At 43.0% G+C, this 18,242-nt stretch overlaps 1 protein-coding gene across 1 annotated transcript; it reads left to right on the top strand.

The window, feature by feature from the left end:
* Positions 1-62: 62 nt before the first annotated feature.
* MPC1 (mitochondrial pyruvate carrier 1) lies at positions 63-11,992 on the top strand. The gene is made up of 5 exons (XM_087425035.1): positions 63-202; positions 1,645-1,648; positions 10,038-10,134; positions 10,796-10,928; positions 11,452-11,992. Exons 1-5 carry the CDS (start codon positions 132-134, stop codon positions 11,489-11,491), a joined length of 345 nt encoding a protein of 114 aa, XP_087281161.1. The 5' UTR covers positions 63-131; the 3' UTR covers positions 11,492-11,992.
* Positions 11,993-18,242: the final 6,250 nt, after the last annotated feature.

The following is an 18,242-nucleotide window of genomic DNA, read 5'->3' on the forward strand; positions in this document are numbered from 1 at the left end:
GCGGGGCCGGGCTGTCGTGAGGCGGGCCCGCGCGCGGGTGCGCTGTCCGCCTTCTCAGCTGGGCCGGGTGTCATTGGGCTCCGAGAAGCGGCGGTGAGGGCAGAGCGGGCGGCTTGGTGTCCGGCTCGGCCATGGCGGGCGCGCTGATGCGGAAGGCGGCGGACTATGTCCGGAGCAAGGACTTCCGGGACTACCTCATGAGGTGACGAGTCCCCCGGGTAGGACCCTCGGACCACCGAGGGTTCCCGGAGTCCAGGGCCGACGCTGCCCGGGAAGAGGGGCCGCGAGGGCGCGGGGGCCGGGCAGCGGGGCTGGGGGCTCCGGACAGCGGCTCGGTCTCGGGACAGTGGGGCGGGGGGCTCCGGACAGCGGCGCGGGCGGCTTCGGACAGCGGCGCGGGCGGCTTCGGACAGCGGCTCGGTCTCGGGACAGTGGGGTGAGGGTCCGGGCAGCGGAGCGGTCTCGGGACGGTGGGGCGAGGGTCCGGGCAGCGGGAGACCCCCGGCCCTGGCGCGGTCTCCTGAGCGGTCCCTCCTGGTCCCCCGAGTGGCGCGGAGGCTCCTCCTCGCTGCACCTGCCGGGCAGGTGTGCGCCAGGTGTGCGGTGGCAATGCCGGGTTGCGCCGGGAGGGGCCAGGGGGAGGCGCTGTGCGAGCGCGCTGGCGGCGCTGCTGAAGGTGAGCGGCAGGTGCCCCAGCTCCTCGGCAAGGACGGAGATAAAACGTGCTGGGGCGAGTGCGCCTTTCGGGTTTCTGCGTCAAGGACTTTAAGCGTGGGAGGAAATCAAATCTAAAATGGTTTTATATACGGATATTCTGCCAACCGGAGTAAAATAATGTGTCTCCAAGGGCGTACTTTTTCTTGCTCTATTTTTCATTAACTCCTCTTTTCCGGTTAGAAACAAAGGGCGTTCCCGGCTGAAAGGCCTGAAGACACACTTTCTATATTTTATTTTCACTTCTAATATTGAGACGCCTGCTTTTATTTCAAAATATTTAATATAACTTTGAAACAGTTTTAAGTAGTTTATATAGAAGTGTAATTTTTTAGTTTTTCTGTGTGTGATTTTAAAACCCAGATAAGTGTAGGGCTGCGAATTTTTTTTTTCCCAGTAGTTAGTAGTGTAGTAAAGACGTAAGATGATGAGAGCTGAGAAGTGAGTCCTAGTATAACCATCCAAAGGGTACAGTATGGAGGCGACTTAATTTTACCAATGTAAAAAGGATTAATTTTTTTAAATCCTGAGTTTTATTGCAAATACTATTTACTTCTAGTTTTACAGAGCAGCAGGGTAAGAAAAATAATTCAGTCTGCCATATGGTAGAGTAAATTTGGAAACAGAAGCTTTACTCCTGCGCCGGCTCTGTGGCTTGGTGGTTAAGTGCGCGCGCTGCGATGCTGGCGGCCCGGGTTCGGATCCCGGGTGCGCATCGAGGCACCACTTCTCTGTCCATCCTGAGGCTGAGTCCCACATACAGCAACTAAAAGGGTGTGCAGCTGTGACATACAACTATTTACTGGGGCTTTGGGGACAAAAAAGAAATAAAATCTTTAAAAAAAAAAAAAATAAGCTTCACTCCTAACTTTCCAAAAAAGAAGTTTGTGTACTTAAATAGGACTATGACTAATTAAAATAGATGGTTAGTACTGTGGAGCAATTTATCAGATTAATGTGTTGGAAAAATCTGGGCAAAGTAGTGGTAATGTGAGGATGTGTTCTTAGTCTGGGTGGTTGAGTTTCTCTGTGGCTTTGAATATCACCTTAGTTTTTTAGTAATGTTTTCTTCTTTGTGTTATGAGCCTTCCTGATAGGTACAACTCGGGATAAAATTGTATGGTACAATTAAGAATAAAATGATTACACCTTATTCATGTAAGAAATATGTGATAATTACCTCACTTCTATTACATAGGAAGAATTTGTTACATATATTTTCAAGGAAGAGAGTTAACCCTGCTTTTCTACATTCACAGTTGTCCCTCAACATCCCCAGGGAATTGGTTCCAGAACCCCCTGCTGATACCAAAATCCGAGGATCCTCAAATCCCTAATATAAAATGCCATAGTACCACGAACACCACGGTTGGTTGAATCTGCGGATGCTGAGAGCCAACTGTATATTTTTTTCTCCTGGATAGTTTTCCGAGAGCCAGGCTTTTCAATTAAATACTTTCATATATGGTCTAACCTTTTTTTCTAAGATTAGCTTCATGTTGCTTTAATGTTTATATACTTTGTTTTCCCAGTACTAGTTTAATTGAATTAAGCTTTGACTACATAAGGAAGAAAAGAGAATTGCAGTGTCCAGGACATTGCTGCCTGGTAGGGCACCAGACTAGGATTCAGAAGAATGACTGCTAGCCAAGGGATCCCAAGCAAGTCAATCCCAGTGGACTTTAGTTACCCTGTCTATAAAATGGGTTTACTGCTAGCCAAGGGATCCCAAGCAAGTCAATCCCAGTGGACTTTAGTTACCCTGTCTATGAAATGGGTTTATCACTAATGCCCTCTCTAGTCGGGTTGTTGAGAAAATTAAACTGGGTGCAGCATGTGAAAATGCTTGGATGCTCCAAACCACTGTACGTTTTTATTATAACCTGCTATTTTTTTGTCAGCAGAGGCATTTAAAAAAGTTTACTGTTATGGAAAAAGTTAAGATCTTAAGTGCGAGGTATAAAGCTCTGCGATTCTGACCTGAAATTACTTTTGTGAACTGAACAGGTAAAGTGAGATGTCACACTGGCCTTGTTTCCCTGCCGTTCTTGACAACAGTGGGCTTTCGCGCTAGTGCTGCCACTCAGTGATCGGGGCAAGTTTGATGTCTGGCAGCAAAATTTTCACCAGAAGCTCTTTATTTTATTTAGCCTTTATCCCCTGGAAAGAGAAACCTTTCTTCCTAGAACTTATCAGGGAAAGTTTTCCCTATTTGTTCTTCCAAGCTTCTTGCTCAAAGCCCCTGCTTTCCTTTTGCAAAGGAGAAAGAATAAAGCAGAAACAAGAGAATTTCATTATGGCTGTCTTCCGATCAGAAATGAAGTCTACACCTTCCTTCTCACCTCATCAATAACTTGTTCTACCTACTTTCTGCTCCCTACCAACTGAAGATCTCCTGCATTCTTTTTACAGCCTACTGAAGGGGTATAGAGGTTTTCTAAACTAAAGCTGTTTTAAAATTTAAAAAATTGTTTTATTAACAACACAGTTGAGTTTTTCAGCAAAAATTTAAAACCATATTTCATATAAATTATAAACTCCTATCAACCACATTTTATGGATAAGATTGAAATGTCTTTCTTACTAAAGTGGATTTCCAAGTGTATTTTAAAATGTTGATTTTCTTCACCGAGAAACAGGAGTTAAGAGAACAGGCTCCAACCAAAGCAATGTGTGGACTTTGATTGGATCCGGAATGGAAAAAAAACAGCTGTAAAAGGCATTACCAGGACAACTGGGGACACTTAAACAGGGCCTTAGTAATAATATAAAGTAAATATTGACCATTGTTGTTAGATGTGATGATGACAGTCCTATTAAACCTAGCTGGTGAGTGTGAATGATAGGTTTGAATCCTAGCCCTGTTACTTTCTAGCTGTGTAGTCTTGGGCCAGTTACTTAGTTTTTGTGCTTTGGGAGCTGTTTAATGACACAGCATAGTGCTTGACAAAAGTAAGTGTCCGTTTATTTTTTATTAATATTCCGTGTTTAATCCACTGGTGCCTTCCATCTCTCCTTTCACTGATTTCTTACTTACCTTAATGAGGATCTTGAATCCAGAACTTCCTGGATCTCTATTCTGTTATCTTTTTTTTAAGAAACTATTTCCTCACGTATCTTATCATGGAGTAAAAGAAGGAAGCTCTTTTTTGCTCTTTCTCTCCTCTCATTATCCCTCCTGAATTTTGGTTAAGAAGAATAAATGAGAATGAGCCAGTAAGTTTTGAGGTAGGACATATATTTTAGTGATTGAGTCAATGAAGGTCTGTGTGTGTTTATTCTAGAGATTTACTCCCCTTTCTGAGAGAAGTGAACGGATATGTATACGCACATGTCTAATTGAATGTATGTAAAAGGATGTTTTCTTAAGTAGAACCTAGATCATGGAGCGTTTTAAAATCAGTTAATCAGTTAGCATGCTTATAAATCTGAAGTTAGTTGGGTGTTTGCAATGAATATTCTCTGGTTAATAAGGTATTCTATTCTAAGTTAATTTTAACTTCTAAGAACTTTAAGAATTTATACTTATTAACCAGGTGAGAAGTTGTAGTGGAATAACAGGGAATCTTTCCCAAATGATAGAAGATTAGAGTTGGAAGGGACCTTAGATATCAGAGATAGTCCAACACTTCACTTGCTACACGAGAAAACTGATACCTAGACCCTAGACTGAGTAGAAAACTTGAGACCCTCTGGGCATGAAACTTGTGAAGCCAAAAGAGGAATGTCCATTTAGGATTTAAAGGAAAAGAGTTATGCACAAGAATGGTTTTGAAAAGAAGTAAGGTTCAGGTACTTTTTGCACGCCTCCTTTTCCTGCACGTGCCTCCCTTCGTTCTGCCAGGCTGCTCCCCATTCCCTGCCCTTGGATTTGCTTCCTGGCCATATCATTGACCTTCAGAAATTTAATGAAGCCCAAAGTGTTGCAGCAGAACTGGCCGTAAGAGTCTCTTGATATGTGGACAGTCCAGTTTCCAGAGGTCTTTTCTCTCATCCAGTTTAGTTGACCAGCTACATACAGTTAAATATCATGCATTATAATTGTTAAAACTCTCCCTCATTTCAACTCCAACCAGAAAATCAGACAAAGCTTGGAGAGAATAAATGAAATACAAGTGAGCATTTTCAGCCTGCAAGAGAATAGCAATCTAGAATATCTCAAAATCTTACCCCACTTTTCCTTCAGTATTGTTATAAATAGACTGTGCTGGGCTGTCAATTTGATCCTTTCAGTACTATTTAAGCACCTTATAAATTACCTAAATTGCTCGCAGTACTTTCAGAGAAAGCTAACAATTACTGGCAGTAATTTTAGGAAAATAAGAAACTGAGTTGGGCAATGCCCAGGAGACATTGTGAAAATAGAAATGATCTTAGAAGAAACCTCGAATCAGCCAGTCAGTATTCCAAATTAAGGAGAAAAACAAGATAAAGTTTATTCCGTGGTAGTCATCCTCCTTCATCATCTCCATTATCATCCTTCTTTTTTTTTTTTTTTGTGAGGAAGATCAGCCATGAGCTAACATCTGTTGCCAATCCTCCTCTTTTTGCTGAGGAAGACTGGCCCTGGGCTAACATCCATGCCCATCTTCCTCCACTTTTTATGGGACACTGCCACAGCATGGCTTGACGAGTGGTGCATCAGTGTGCGCCAGGGTCCAAACCTGTGAACCCCGGGCCGCCGCAGCGGAGCTCGCGCACCTAAATGCTACGCCACCGAGCCGGCTCCATCATCATCCTTCTTAACTAGGATGATCGAGTTTCTCCTTCATGAGAATTCAAGGTCATAAGTGAACCCAAGAAAACCCTTATACATTTTTGGTTTTTTTTTTTACCTTCACTGAAATAAAATAAAGGCAGCATACCAAATACAGAGAAAATCAAGGATATTTTCTACATAGTTTTACATTACTGTCCCCAAATTGCAGCTCGTGTGTGGCTTGTCAATTTATCTTTCTTTGGAACAGATACTCGTACATACTAGGTAGCTTTTTTTTCCTAGTTTGCCTCTGCATAAATATTCTTTTCAGATTTTTTGACTGAGTAGCTGATTCATGTTTTGGACAACTCTGACATAGAATTCAGGGATGTTGGGTTGTGGATTTTTGTGTTTGCCAGGTATTCTCGGATTGTTTTACAGTTGTTCGTTGAACCACATTAAAGGGAATGATCAACATTGTTTTTGTGATCATTTCACGTAGGACTTTTGGATTGGCAGCGCTTGAAGACGGAAATTAGTGCCCTCGTCTTCACATCCCTTTATAAGCTGTACTAAGGTCACCTGTTGTTAAATGGGGTATGGTTTAAACTATTGTACAATTCAAGAAGAGAGTCCTGAACTGAAAACTGTTATCTCCAGGTTGACATTTTGTTTTTGTTTTTTTTTGTGAGGAGATCAGCCCTGTGCTAACATGTGCCAATCCTCCTCTTTTTTTTTTTTTTTTTTTTTTTTTGCTGAGGAAGATGGCCCTGGGCTAACATCTGTGCCCATCTTCCTCCACTTTATATGGGACGCCGCCACAGCATGGCCTGCCAAGCAGTGTGTCAGTGCGCGCCCGGGATCCGAACCAGCGAACCCCGGGCCGCCGCAGCGGAGCACGTGCACTTAACCGCTTGCGCCACCGGGCCAGCCCCATCCAGGTTGACATTTTGAATTTTAAGTACTACGTCTTTTAAAATATTTTTGTAGGAAAAAAATGTGCCATTGGTAGTTTATAGTTAAATAAAAGGCCTGTGTTCAGATCCTGAACAAAAATGTTTTAAGGAGCATGATACTGTGACTGTGGTCCATAATCAACTGGATTGTGCTGTCTGAGCTGGCAAAGTAATCAACCCTCTGCCGTAAAGCACTGTGCTCGGTGTAGACCTGCTGTGAAGTACAATCTTGGAAACATAATTTGTTAAACAATTCACTTCACACTGAAAGACAGGCTCTTTCTAGGCTTTTCATATTTCATGATAGAACCTACTTGAAGTATATTATTAGCACTGTCAACAGATATTTTCATGCTGGAAATTAGAACTTCCTTGGCCTCTGAATCAAAATAGCTAGAAGAGTTGTCTGGACAGCAGTGCGTTTCATAAAGGATTTTATTACTTTATTTCACTAACCGAAATTTTCAGTAGCTAAACTTGATGATATTGCCTTAACGGAGCAATTAAGCTATATCATGGAAAGAAGAATTGCCATTTCAGAAAGAAAAGTAATTCACTATAAAACTCAATGTACTTTTAAATGGTATTAAGTTGAACATTCAGGAAAACAGTTCACTTAACACTGAAAGTTTTTACTATTCATTCATTCAACAAATATTTTTTGAATGCCTTATAAATGCTGGGGACCACTTGAGGTTCCAGATTTTCGGTAGTAAACAAAATATAAAATTACACACCTATTTTTAGGGGCTTACGTTCTGGTGATAAACCTATTAGTAAGTAAAAATGGAAAGTTCATTGTTAATAGAATTCTGCGGCATTATGCTTTTCTCCAACTTGTCGTCTTCAAAGAAATGCCCCCTTTAAGCCTGTGCTATCCAGTTTGAGAGCCACCAGCCACGGATGGCAGCTGAGCACTTGAAATGTGCCCAGTCCAAACTGAAATGTGCTGTGAGTGTCAACACACACCGGATCTCAGAGACTTAGTACAGGAGGAAAATGTGCAAGATCTCCTTAATAAGTTTTTATTGATCACATGTTCCAATTAAAATATTTTTGATATGTTGGAATAAATAAACGTAATAAAATGAACTTCTGTTGTTTCTTTTTACTTTTGTTGATGTGGCTTTTAGAAATTTTTAAATTACATCTATGGTCCTATTTGTGACTTGCATTATATTTCTATTGGACAGCTCCACTCTAGGGATTTTCTTTTTTGTAAAATTAAGGTTTAATTTCATTAGGTCAAAGTTGTTATTAGAAATATTACTAGATCTTTTCAAGAAAAATAAAAGAATGCGTGCTGATAACATTGTGGTTCTGTTACAGAAACTTGAATACACGTGTGAGGTTGAAGTAACCTAATAGAACCGAAATCTTTCAAAGCATCTGATCTTTTTTTTTTTTTTTTCCATGTCTCCCCTGTTTGAACCTCGGTGACTCTTCACAAAATAGTACGGTAAGAAAATTGTTTCTACTTCATTTCAGGTTTTTGCAGACTTTCTGCACTAACAAAGTTATGGACAGCAGACCTGGCTTCCCCTGTTTGAGATAGCATATCTAGCTACCATGACTGGTGAGTTATGGGCCAAGTGCGCTCCCAGTGTCCCCTGGGGTCTCCTGGTCCACTCTGGACGGTAACTTCTCTGCAGGACCAATGCATTGACTGATGAATATCGGACAGAGCATAGACCAAACATGTATTTCGAAAAAGGGAAGAGAGAACTAGAATCTTGTGTTAGATAGAAAGGATGCATTATTAACTTTCTAAGGTTAGATATTTTAGTAAACTAATGTTGAAATTATTTTTCCCTTTTGTGTTCTTTTTAAGAAATATGTTTTAGGTATAGCTCAGTGGTTACAATCACAAGTGTATATATAATCCTTAACTCATAAAGCTCTGCTTCATATAACCCTAACACTTATCACCTAAAACTTTTAATACCATCATTTGGTCAGAAGTCCCCAGGGCTACTTAAGGTTTCAGATTTTCTGCTGTGGTCTTACTACGTGGCCCCGGCTGTGAGAGAAGACGCCTGTATCCTGGTGTGGATAAGCCCCTCTTAGTCTAACTCTTCGGGCTCCATTACAGCCCTGAGTCTCTGCATGATAAAGTGGGAATCGAGACCACTCTGCAGAGCAGAGCAGTGGAAAGAGATAAAGAGGAAAATGGAGCAAAGTGGAGAAAGGCCTGGTCCAAAAGGAGGAAAGGAAGATGACTATGGGTGATAGAGAGTGAACAGTGAAGTGGCACCTGAGAAAAGGACGGATGGGAGAAGAAGTGGGCAAGGGGGGATGCTCTCCCCACAGAGGCCTGGTGGGTGAGGGAAAAGGGAAATGGCTACCCCTCACCTCGACATAAGACATAGTCACGTTGTTCTGGCAGTGAGCAGCTTAAGATAATACCCAGTCTGGAGACTAGAGGACTAATTTAGCCACCCCAGAACCTCAAAGATTCTTTATTCCAACTGGACCTAATTTACAGGGTTCATAACTCAGATGTTAGGCTCTTAAGTACTTGCCCTACTGGCTCTAGAGGAGCTCTGACAGTTTCATGGCTATTTAAGGCATAGGCCTCATGTTTACACTTGAGTGTGTTAAGTAAACATTTCAAAAATATTCTTATATCATGCCAAATGTAATTCTCATTTGTTTTTCTCATATTTCCCTTGTTTCCCACTTCTGTGGAATTTTTGGAGTTACTGACTCCTGGTCAATATTAGAAATACAAGTCTAAAAATGTATTCTGTAGTCTGAATTTATCTTAAATGCTCCAACAGGCAGAAATTGAGCACTGTTTAATGTTCTGATGACTACAAAGAATGTTTAGCCAACAATGTGTGGTTTCTTTCATATTTTAAAGTATCGTTTGCAAATTGTACATTAATAAAACAATTTTTAATTTCGTGGGAAAAACCACTGGACTTATTTCAGCCTCAGAAATGAAGTTAAATTGGATGTCGCTGCTATTAAACATGAACAACTTAATTTTAGTATCTTGGGATGGCTGTAGTTGTAGAATGAAAAACTGTTGGTCCTTTTTTTTAATACAGGTTGTTGCTGTTACTTCAAAAGTACTTTTCAATCTTAATTTCTTAGTATCTGGGGTTCTGAGTGTGGATTTCCAGGTTCTCTGATCTTAATATAGCTCATATGAGCTGAAAAACAATTTCTTCCTTTATAAAGTTCCTTTCTTCAGAAAAAGTGTCCAATTTAGGGTCTGCATTTTAAGAGATACATTGACAAATATCTTAATGAAAATTTGAAAAAGGAAATTTTGATAGATTTAAGCATTACATTATGAAGAATAGTTCTCACAAGGTTTAAGTGATGGCAAGAGTGAATTGTGTAAGAATTTAATCTCCTTTTAAAGTTCTCTGAATGGGACAATCAGAGATTACTATGCTGTAATCTGGAAGTTGGTAAATTGCCAAGTCTTTCCTAGCTCTGGGCTCACTTTGTAAGAACTGCTGATTCATAGGTAAACACTTGAACAATGAAGTGTCTCCGTGTTTACCATCCATCAGTTAACTATTAAACCTGTAAGATGTAAACCTGAAGATTCATTTTCACACATTTCACATTATTGTTTAAAGTAAGAGAAATCGCAGCTGTTCATAGTGCTGCCTTATCGTTTTCCTCTCTTCTTTTCCCCTCATTTTTTATAGCACTTCTGGGGCCCAGTAGCCAACTGGGGTCTTCCCATTGCTGCCATCAATGACATGAAAAAGTCTCCTGAGATTATCAGTGGGCGGATGACATTTGGTAAGAATGCAGCTGTGAATAATTGGGAGAACTTAAATATATATAATTATAGCATAATATAGCTGCTGCCTACACTTCACATTTGTAGCTACAGTCACTGCTGGAAAGTAACATAAAGAATATGATGGCATTGAAGGTGCTACTTCTCCATGGCGAGAAAGAAACAGGGTTATTTTGAAATACTTATCTAGGAAGTATTAAGGTCTTGTTGCCTTTCAGATTTAGTATACCCGGTTGAAAAATGTGTCCTCTTGAACTTTATTTGGAAAAAGTGTCATTAAATTTACTTGAAACCCTGATATTTGACCATAAAACTATTGTTGAGGTGATTAAAAAGCAATTCTTTCAGATAATGGATTGTGAGCAACTCTAGGGGACAGAAAAAGTGGCTAGAACTAATTTCAGCCCACTCTAGCTAACAAGTATGTTCCTAAAGTGTTTAAGTAATAAATAACAAAATACTTAACAGTCAAATCCAATATCTGATGTGTTACCATTCATGGAAGCGTTTAAGCGGTAACTTATCGTCTGTCAAAGGTTTTAGCAGAAGAGATTCTTTTCTTGATTAAGGCAATTGAGCCATTGATCTCTGTGGTCCCTACAACTCTAAGGCTTCTAAATTATAAGTCAACGCTTTTCTTTGCTTTGATTTTTTTGGCAGCCCTCTGTTGTTACTCCTTAACATTCATGAGATTTGCCTACAAGGTACAGCCTCGAAACTGGCTTTTGTTTGCATGCCATGCCACAAATGAAGTAGCCCAGCTCATTCAGGGAGGACGGCTTATCAAACACGAGTAAGCAGATTCCGATTTAATCATGTTTGTTTTGAGGAACTGGGGAGAATGAAACTAAAATCTTAAGAGGCATTGAGGGGCTGGGATGAGTTCGTACAGCTGTGCATTAGCAGTTGGGGAAACTTGATTTGCAACAAAAATATGCTGTTCAATTTAAAACAGTGGTTGGGCACTTAGTACAATGCAATGCAAATTCACTTATTAAAACAGGAGAAGTAACATGTAATAGGATATTACTGGGTTTTTTTTGTGTGTGTGAGGAAGATCAGCTCTGAGCTAACATCCATGCCAATCCTCCTCTTTTTGCCGAGAAAGACTGGCCCTGAGCTAATATCTGTGCCCATCTTCCTCCACTTTATGTGGGAGTACGCCACGGGTCCGGCCCCAGGATATTACTGTTTTTATAGAATTGTACATTGAAATAAATGTTATGTAAAGGTGTCTTCTTAAAGCCAGCCCGGGCCTTTGGGGCTGGCAGTGAGGTTCTGTTTCTCACTGAGTGTTTCCTTGTGTTTATTTCCAGGATGACGAAAAGGCATCAGCAGAGCAACAGTGGGAAATGAGGATCGGCTCTTGGCAGGGGCGGCACTGCCAGCTGCTGCTGCTGAGTCACAGGTTCCAGCACCGTGACCGGTCCTGCTAAGGAAGATAGGCTGGATGCTATTTTTATTAACCAGAATCTTTTTATAGACCCAGCTGAGAGTCCCTAACCCAACTCTCTGCTGCCTTACAAGACGGGATATTGTGCTTCTCTTCATAAAGAGTAGCTCAGAATATGCAATCAATTTACTAATTCCCCATGATGGTTTTATCTGCAGTAAGATGTATATTATCTATTAGAATTTATTCATGGAAAACTGAAGAGAACAAAATTTGTAACTATTAGCATTTAAGTACTCAGAATTCTTGACTTTTTCTTTAATGACCATGAGACAACTGACCACTGGCCACATAACTAAAATCTCATTGCCAGTGTTTGAAAAAGTATCTGTATTTCCATGCAGTGTGTGTATTGAAATGCTGTCATTGAATGGCAATAAATGATTTAAATATTTGTCAAATGAGTATGATTGAATATCTTGCTGTTAGTTAAGAAACGGTAGAACTGTATCCCTGAAAAGACAATTATAGGTTAAACAACAGAGCTCCTTGGACATTAAGGTGGCTGAGGGCAATGATGAGCTGGAAGGCCGGTTTCTGGAAAGTATCAGCGGTCCCAGCTGTTGAGAATGCATCCTCCTCCTGCTGGGCAAGCATTAGAAAACACAGCCAGATACTGCGCCTGAAAAAGGCCCCAAAGTAACTGACTTCAGGCCCGTCACAGAAGTGTCCTGAACTGCAGTTTTGCGTGAAGTAGGTGGTCTAGGAACTATGCTGTTTTCCAGAGAAAACTGTCAAGGTTGCAGTCCCACAGGATATGTTGATGGGCTGGTCACCAGCACTGCACCAGGCACCTGGGTAGAGGAAGCTGCCCCCAAGGAAGGATGGAGCCTGTGATCTGGGAACTGTTCCCAGAGGAAGTGTCCTGAGAACACAGTCCTGGCTTCTTAGTTCACACTATGCCATTAAGGTAGGGTTTAAAAACCTCATGGAGAATAGGGGCCCAGTTTTCTATCTTCTGTGGCAGAAATGGATGAGAGCAGCAGACACAAAGCTGATCTCCTCTCAGCCAGCCTGTTCCCTCTGAATAGTTTGTCTTCTGTCACATTTTCTTTTCTTCCTTTAAAGGTGCTAGGCAGTTTACAAAGCATTTTCATAGATGTCTCCTCTTTTGAGCCACACACAGCCCTGGGAAGCAAGCAGGACTAGTGCTGCTTCCATTTTGTAGGTGAGGGAACATGGGCAAGAGGCTGGGAGACACCTAGTACCTGGCAGGGCCAGGGCACCACACCTGCTGCAGGCCTCCTCATGCGTCACCGCATCTGGTCCCTGGCAGGCGACAGCTGGGCACAGTGCCTATCCTTGGCCACCTCGGGCTCATTCCTCCAGTAATGGAGGAATGAGCTAAGTGGAGTTCAGGCAGGGTAAAAGGAACTATCGATAAGAGCCTAGATTGGTTTAATTAAGTTAAAACAATGTGTTCTACTTTATTTATCATACAGGTAGTATTACTTGTCAAGAATTCAAACTGTCCAGAGGCATATAAAGTAACAACTGAAACCTCACGTCTTTGCTCTGGTCCCATCTCTCTGGAGTCAGCTGTCAGTGTTTGTGCTTTGGGCTCTTCCTCTTCCTTGTGTCACCTTGGAAGAATTCTCGTCCTACCTGTCCTTTAGTGCTAAGTGAGGAGCAAGGGCATTTCCCCCACCTCCATCAGAAAGATTTGTTAGCTCCCAGAAGAGGCAGCCTGTAGGTGTCAGCCCCACTGGAAACCCCTAGAGCCCCAGGACCCAGGAGCAGATGGTGCGGAGAGCAGAGCACGAAAGGCCCCTGATACAGTCGGGTCTGCAGGCCGCTTCACTGAGCTTCCCCCCACACCTGATGAGAAAATGCAGAGAGGCCGGCGACCTCACTTCTGCTCTCCAGAAGCCTCCTCTGATGTGAGAGAGAAACCCGGAATGAACACAGACTGACACCTACAAGGGAAGTCTGTGCTGCCGTCCTACAAGGGATGAGTCATGCTGAGCACCCATAGGAGCCGTGAGATGGACCTTCCCGGGTAAGAAAGAGGAAGGAGTCAAATAGCAGGCTGACCTTGTGCCTGGCTCCCCTATGGGGTCTCGGCAAGCTCGCATCAGTGCCACTTTCTCTCTGCATGGAGCCCCCAATGCTTACAAGGACAAAGGCAAGGATATAGAATGAAGACTACAGTGGTGGGACAAGGTGTGAAATGTCCCCTCTGGGATCTGTTTCCTAATTTCATATGACATCAACACCAACATGAGACACTATTCTACAGCAAGATTTTTTTTTTTTTGGCGAGGAAGATCAGCCCTGAGCTAACATCCATGCCAATCCTCCTCCTTTTTTTTGTGTGTGTGTGCTGAGGAAGACTGGCCCTGGGCTAATATCTGTGCCCATTTTCCTCCACTTTACACGGGACGCCGCCGCAGCACAGCCAAACAAGTGGTGCGTCGGTACGCGCCAGGGATCTGAACCCGGGCCGCCAGCAGTGGAGCGCGCACACCTAACCACCACGCCACGGGGCTGGCCCCAAGATTTTCTTTTTTTTAAAGGTTCTTAGTTGCTTTAAGATTGCCATATCCAATGTCTATCATTAGCAAAAAGGATGCTTAGAACAGCAGGGCATTCAGTGCATAAGTGATGGCCTTATCCAAAGAAGACGGACCCGTTAGTTAGATTCGTTCTCCCTGGACTTGGGAGGTGGGAGCCGTCCGGGCAGCACTGACTCCTGGGCCCTCTCACTGCTCTTTTATTCTGGGGATTTGCCGAACTTTGTTGTCTAGAGACATTGGGAGTGTTCTATCACAGAATGTGGTAAATGTTTGGTCTGTACTTAGAGCAGTGTGCATGATAATGTTCCATTGGATCTGGTGCCTTCAGTGTATTCTCAGAGCAGTCGGACCTCAGGATTCTGGTACTTGTTAGCAGAGAACACTGCTGGCAATGCAGACACATTAACCATTACAGGGAGTCAGCGTTTAAAGGAATGAAAGCCACGTCACTAAAACGTGGAAACACAAAAATTGGGTTGATGCAAAACTTGATCCTGTTGAAAGCCCAATAATACAGGTTCAAAATGTTTGATTACTGCGTATAACATTCTCTCTAAAAAGAATACTCAAGGGATCCAAATGTTTTTCATTTCAAATAATAAAATACAGAGTTCAAATACAGATGCAAATGCATTGTGACTAATTCCACGATGGAGTGACTCCAGCTGTCAGTACCAATGTGCCATGATGGTTCCAGCCACAAAGGCATTTCCCTTCTTTGTTATGGTAAATTCATGGGGCAGAGGTAACAACTGTGAAGTACCTCCTTCACAACCCAAGCCTCCCAGCGCAGGCAGTGTGCGTACTGGCACTGCGAGGTGGAACTCCCTGGGGCACACGGGGCCGGAATTGGCAGTGGGAGGAAAGAGTTGGGAAACCAGCAGCCTTTTGTTTCGTCATTCTCCTCTGGTGCAGTTGCTTCCGAATTGCCTGCCTCCCTCCTTTCAGTCCTTGCCCACACTCTGCACAGCAGTCATGACTTTCTGCCGTTCTAGGCCTCACGCTGGGTGCAATTAGTCTTTTGTCTTTTTACATTTTCATCTTGGATTTCTCAGATGTTTTCTCAGATTCATTTGTATGGAGCGTTTACAGAGAGTAGTAAGAAAGTAAGCACGATCTTTGGATAAATACCCAACAGTGGAATAGCTGGATCATATGGTAGTTCTATCCTTGATTTTTTGAGGAATCTCCATACTGTTTTCCATAGTGGCTGCACCAATTTGCACTCCCACCAGCAGTGTATGAGAGTTCCCTTCTCTCCACATCCTCTCCAACACATGTTGTTTCCTGTCTTGTTAATTATAGTCATTCTGACAGGTGTGAGGTGATATCTCATTGTAATTTTGATTTGCATTTCCCTGATAGTGATTTTGAACATTTTTTCATGTGTCTGTTGGCCATCTGTATATCTTCTTTGGAGAAATGTCTGTTCAGGTCTTTTGCCCATTTTGTACATGCACCCCTGTGTTCATTGCAGCGTTATTCACGATAGCCAAGACTTGGAAGCAACCTAAGTGCCCATCAAGGGACGAATGGATAAAGAAGATGTGGTATATATACACAATGGAATACTACTCAGCCATAAGAAATGATGAAATCCAGCCATTTGTGACAACATGGATGGACATTGAGGGTATAATGCAAAGAGAAATAAGTCAGAGGGAGAAGGTCAAATACCGTATGATTTCCTTCATTAAGTAGTAGATAATAACAACAATAAACAAACACATAGGGACAGAGATTGGATTGGTGGTTGCCAGAGGGGAAGGGCGGAGGGAGGAGGGTGAAAGGGATAATTCGGTACATGTGTGTGGTGATGGGTTGTAATTAGTATTTTGGTGGTGAACATGATGTAATCTATGCAGAAATAGAAGTATAATGATGTACACCTGAAATTTTTACAATGTTATAAACCAATGTTACTGCAATAAACAAAAAATTTAAAAAAAAAAGAAAGTAAGCACGAGTTGTAACTTCTGACACGCTGACATTTTCAGATTACTTAGTCATTTGATAGTTTCAAAAAGGGTGTTCTTTGTAAGGTCTAGAAGAGAAGTGAACATCAAGACTGTTACTGCCCAGTGGCCTGCCCTGTGGCGTAGCAGTTAAGTGCACATGCTCCGCTGCTGGCAGCACGGGTTCGGATCCCAGGCGCGCACCGACGCACCACTTGTTGGGCCACGTTGTGGTGGCGTCCCATATAAAAAGTGGAGGAAGATGGGCACAGATGTTACCCCAGGACCAGTCTTCCTCAGCAAATAGAGGAGGATTGGCATGGATGTTAGCTCAGGGCTGATCTTCCTCACCAAAAAAAAAAAAAAAGACTGTTTACTGCCCAACGTGGGGCCTTCTGTTTGCCGCAAGACATGCCAATAGTCAAGAGGCAAGGTCTTAGGAGAAAAAGCACTTTTTTATTACAGCTTGATAGCAAGAGGGAAGATGGCCGACTCATGTCTAAAAGAACCATCTTAAGGGGCACAAATCTTACAGCATTTATATAGGCCCGTGGGTTATATGGGAGGGGGTTAGGAATGTTGACCTTCTGGTGTTACAGACTGGGAGTCACTAAACCAGATCTTTCAGTTGTCATTGATGATGGCTATTAGCATAGATTCTCTGTTCAGAGGTCATCACATTCCTAAGGAACTCAAAAGAACAAAGTTATCATCTTATCGCAGCTGGGAGGTACATGTACAAGCAGGGGTCGTAAAATCTACAGAGCAGTTAGATCTCCTGGAGGGTGCATATCCAGCTGGGTTAGTTTGTCAGAGGTCGTTCCAAGTTACGACAGAGTTTTTCTTTTCTACAATATGGCTTCCCTTATGTCACCCTGTCTTGAGCCAGTATCAAGACCACATCATCGTCAAAAGCAGAGGCCAAGTTACCTGGGTCTGTAGCCCTAGGCGGGTTAGTGGCCTCGGGGAGTGGGAGGGGAGCAGACAGCAGAGGTCTGGGAGAGAGGTGCCATCCCCGTCAGAAATCCCGGTCCTCACCCTCTGACCGGGACAGCTGCTGAGATCTGACCTAAGCCGCGTTGGCCCACAGGACTCCCCGGTTTTGTTGTAGCTTTTGGCGGATGTAACAGTAACCACAGAAAAGTTGTGTGAGGATTAGCTGCTCCCTGACAACTTGATTACGAAAGGTGGTCGCAGGTCAAGATCCGCTTCACCCACAGGAGTGTTAAGCAAACATTCATTAGCCAGCAGGCCCCAGACACCGCTGTTCACCTGTCTACTTGATGAGCCTCAGCCCTGATTGCTTTCAGATGCTCTGAAAGGCCCCTCTGAGGCAGAGGCGACAGTATTTCAGCCCCACTGATAATTCCCACCTAAACTGAAACCGGCAAACAGCCGTTGATGATCAAGCAGCTAGTAACTATGGGGGATTGGAATTTGCCACCTCAAAATGTGTCTCTGCCTGAATGACATTTTGACCCCCACTCCCACTAACAGACCAAAGGAGTTTGGGATGGGAGGCCTGTCCCCAGAAAAGGCCATTACCACAGACGTCTCCGGGTACCTGGGTTGGTCGGGTACCTGGGTGGGTCCTGCTAAGCCCATTCTTAGTTCTGGCTACCCTTTATAGGAGACATTTACATTTGTAAAGAAAATCTCCATTTGTAAAGGTATCTTCTTCCCTGTACCAGGAAGAAGAGGAGGATGGCCTTACCTAGAAACTTCTCAGAATGGAAGGCAAGGACTTAAATCTGCGTGATAAATTTACTCATTGTTAACTGTGCTGTTTGGGCAATATGCCATCTGACTCCCACTAGGTTCCTATAGGTAATATCCCCCTGGAGCCTGGGTCACCGTGGTAATGGGTGTTGGAGCTATTTTTTTCAGGAACTGAACCCCTAGTCCACTTCAGGCCGGATCGAGACCACCAACCCATCAACTGGGCCCTTTGGATGGCAAGAGGTTGGAACCCCACCCTCAGGGCATGCTAATGCCGCCATTCTGTGAACATGTGTCCTCTGAAGAGGCATGAAGGCTGACTACGCTTGCGCAGATCATCAATTCCCTCATCTCTCCTCACCTCCAATCATTTCAGACCACCTTGCCCCCCCATAAATACCCTTGAGGCCCTATTTTTGGGGAGGCAGATTTGAGTCTTGTTCTCCCGTTTTCCTCACTTGGCT

This window comes from Ceratotherium simum, chromosome 38 (assembly GCF_057802395.1).
Source record: "Ceratotherium simum simum isolate JZ-2026a chromosome 38, ASM5780239v1, whole genome shotgun sequence".
Classification (NCBI taxonomy): Eukaryota; Metazoa; Chordata; class Mammalia; order Perissodactyla; family Rhinocerotidae; genus Ceratotherium; species Ceratotherium simum.

Excerpts from the sequence above, each read along its gene's own strand:
- MPC1 (XM_087425035.1), top strand. The coding sequence starts at position 132 with ATGGCGGGCGCGCTGATGCGGAAGGCGGCGGACTATGTCCGGAGCAAG. Across the intron at positions 10,135-10,795 it reads CAGTGGGCGGATGACATTTG|CCCTCTGTTGTTACTCCTTA; the intron begins GTAAGAATGCAG and ends TTTTTTTGGCAG. Across the intron at positions 10,929-11,451 it reads GGACGGCTTATCAAACACGA|GATGACGAAAAGGCATCAGC; the intron begins GTAAGCAGATTC and ends GTTTATTTCCAG.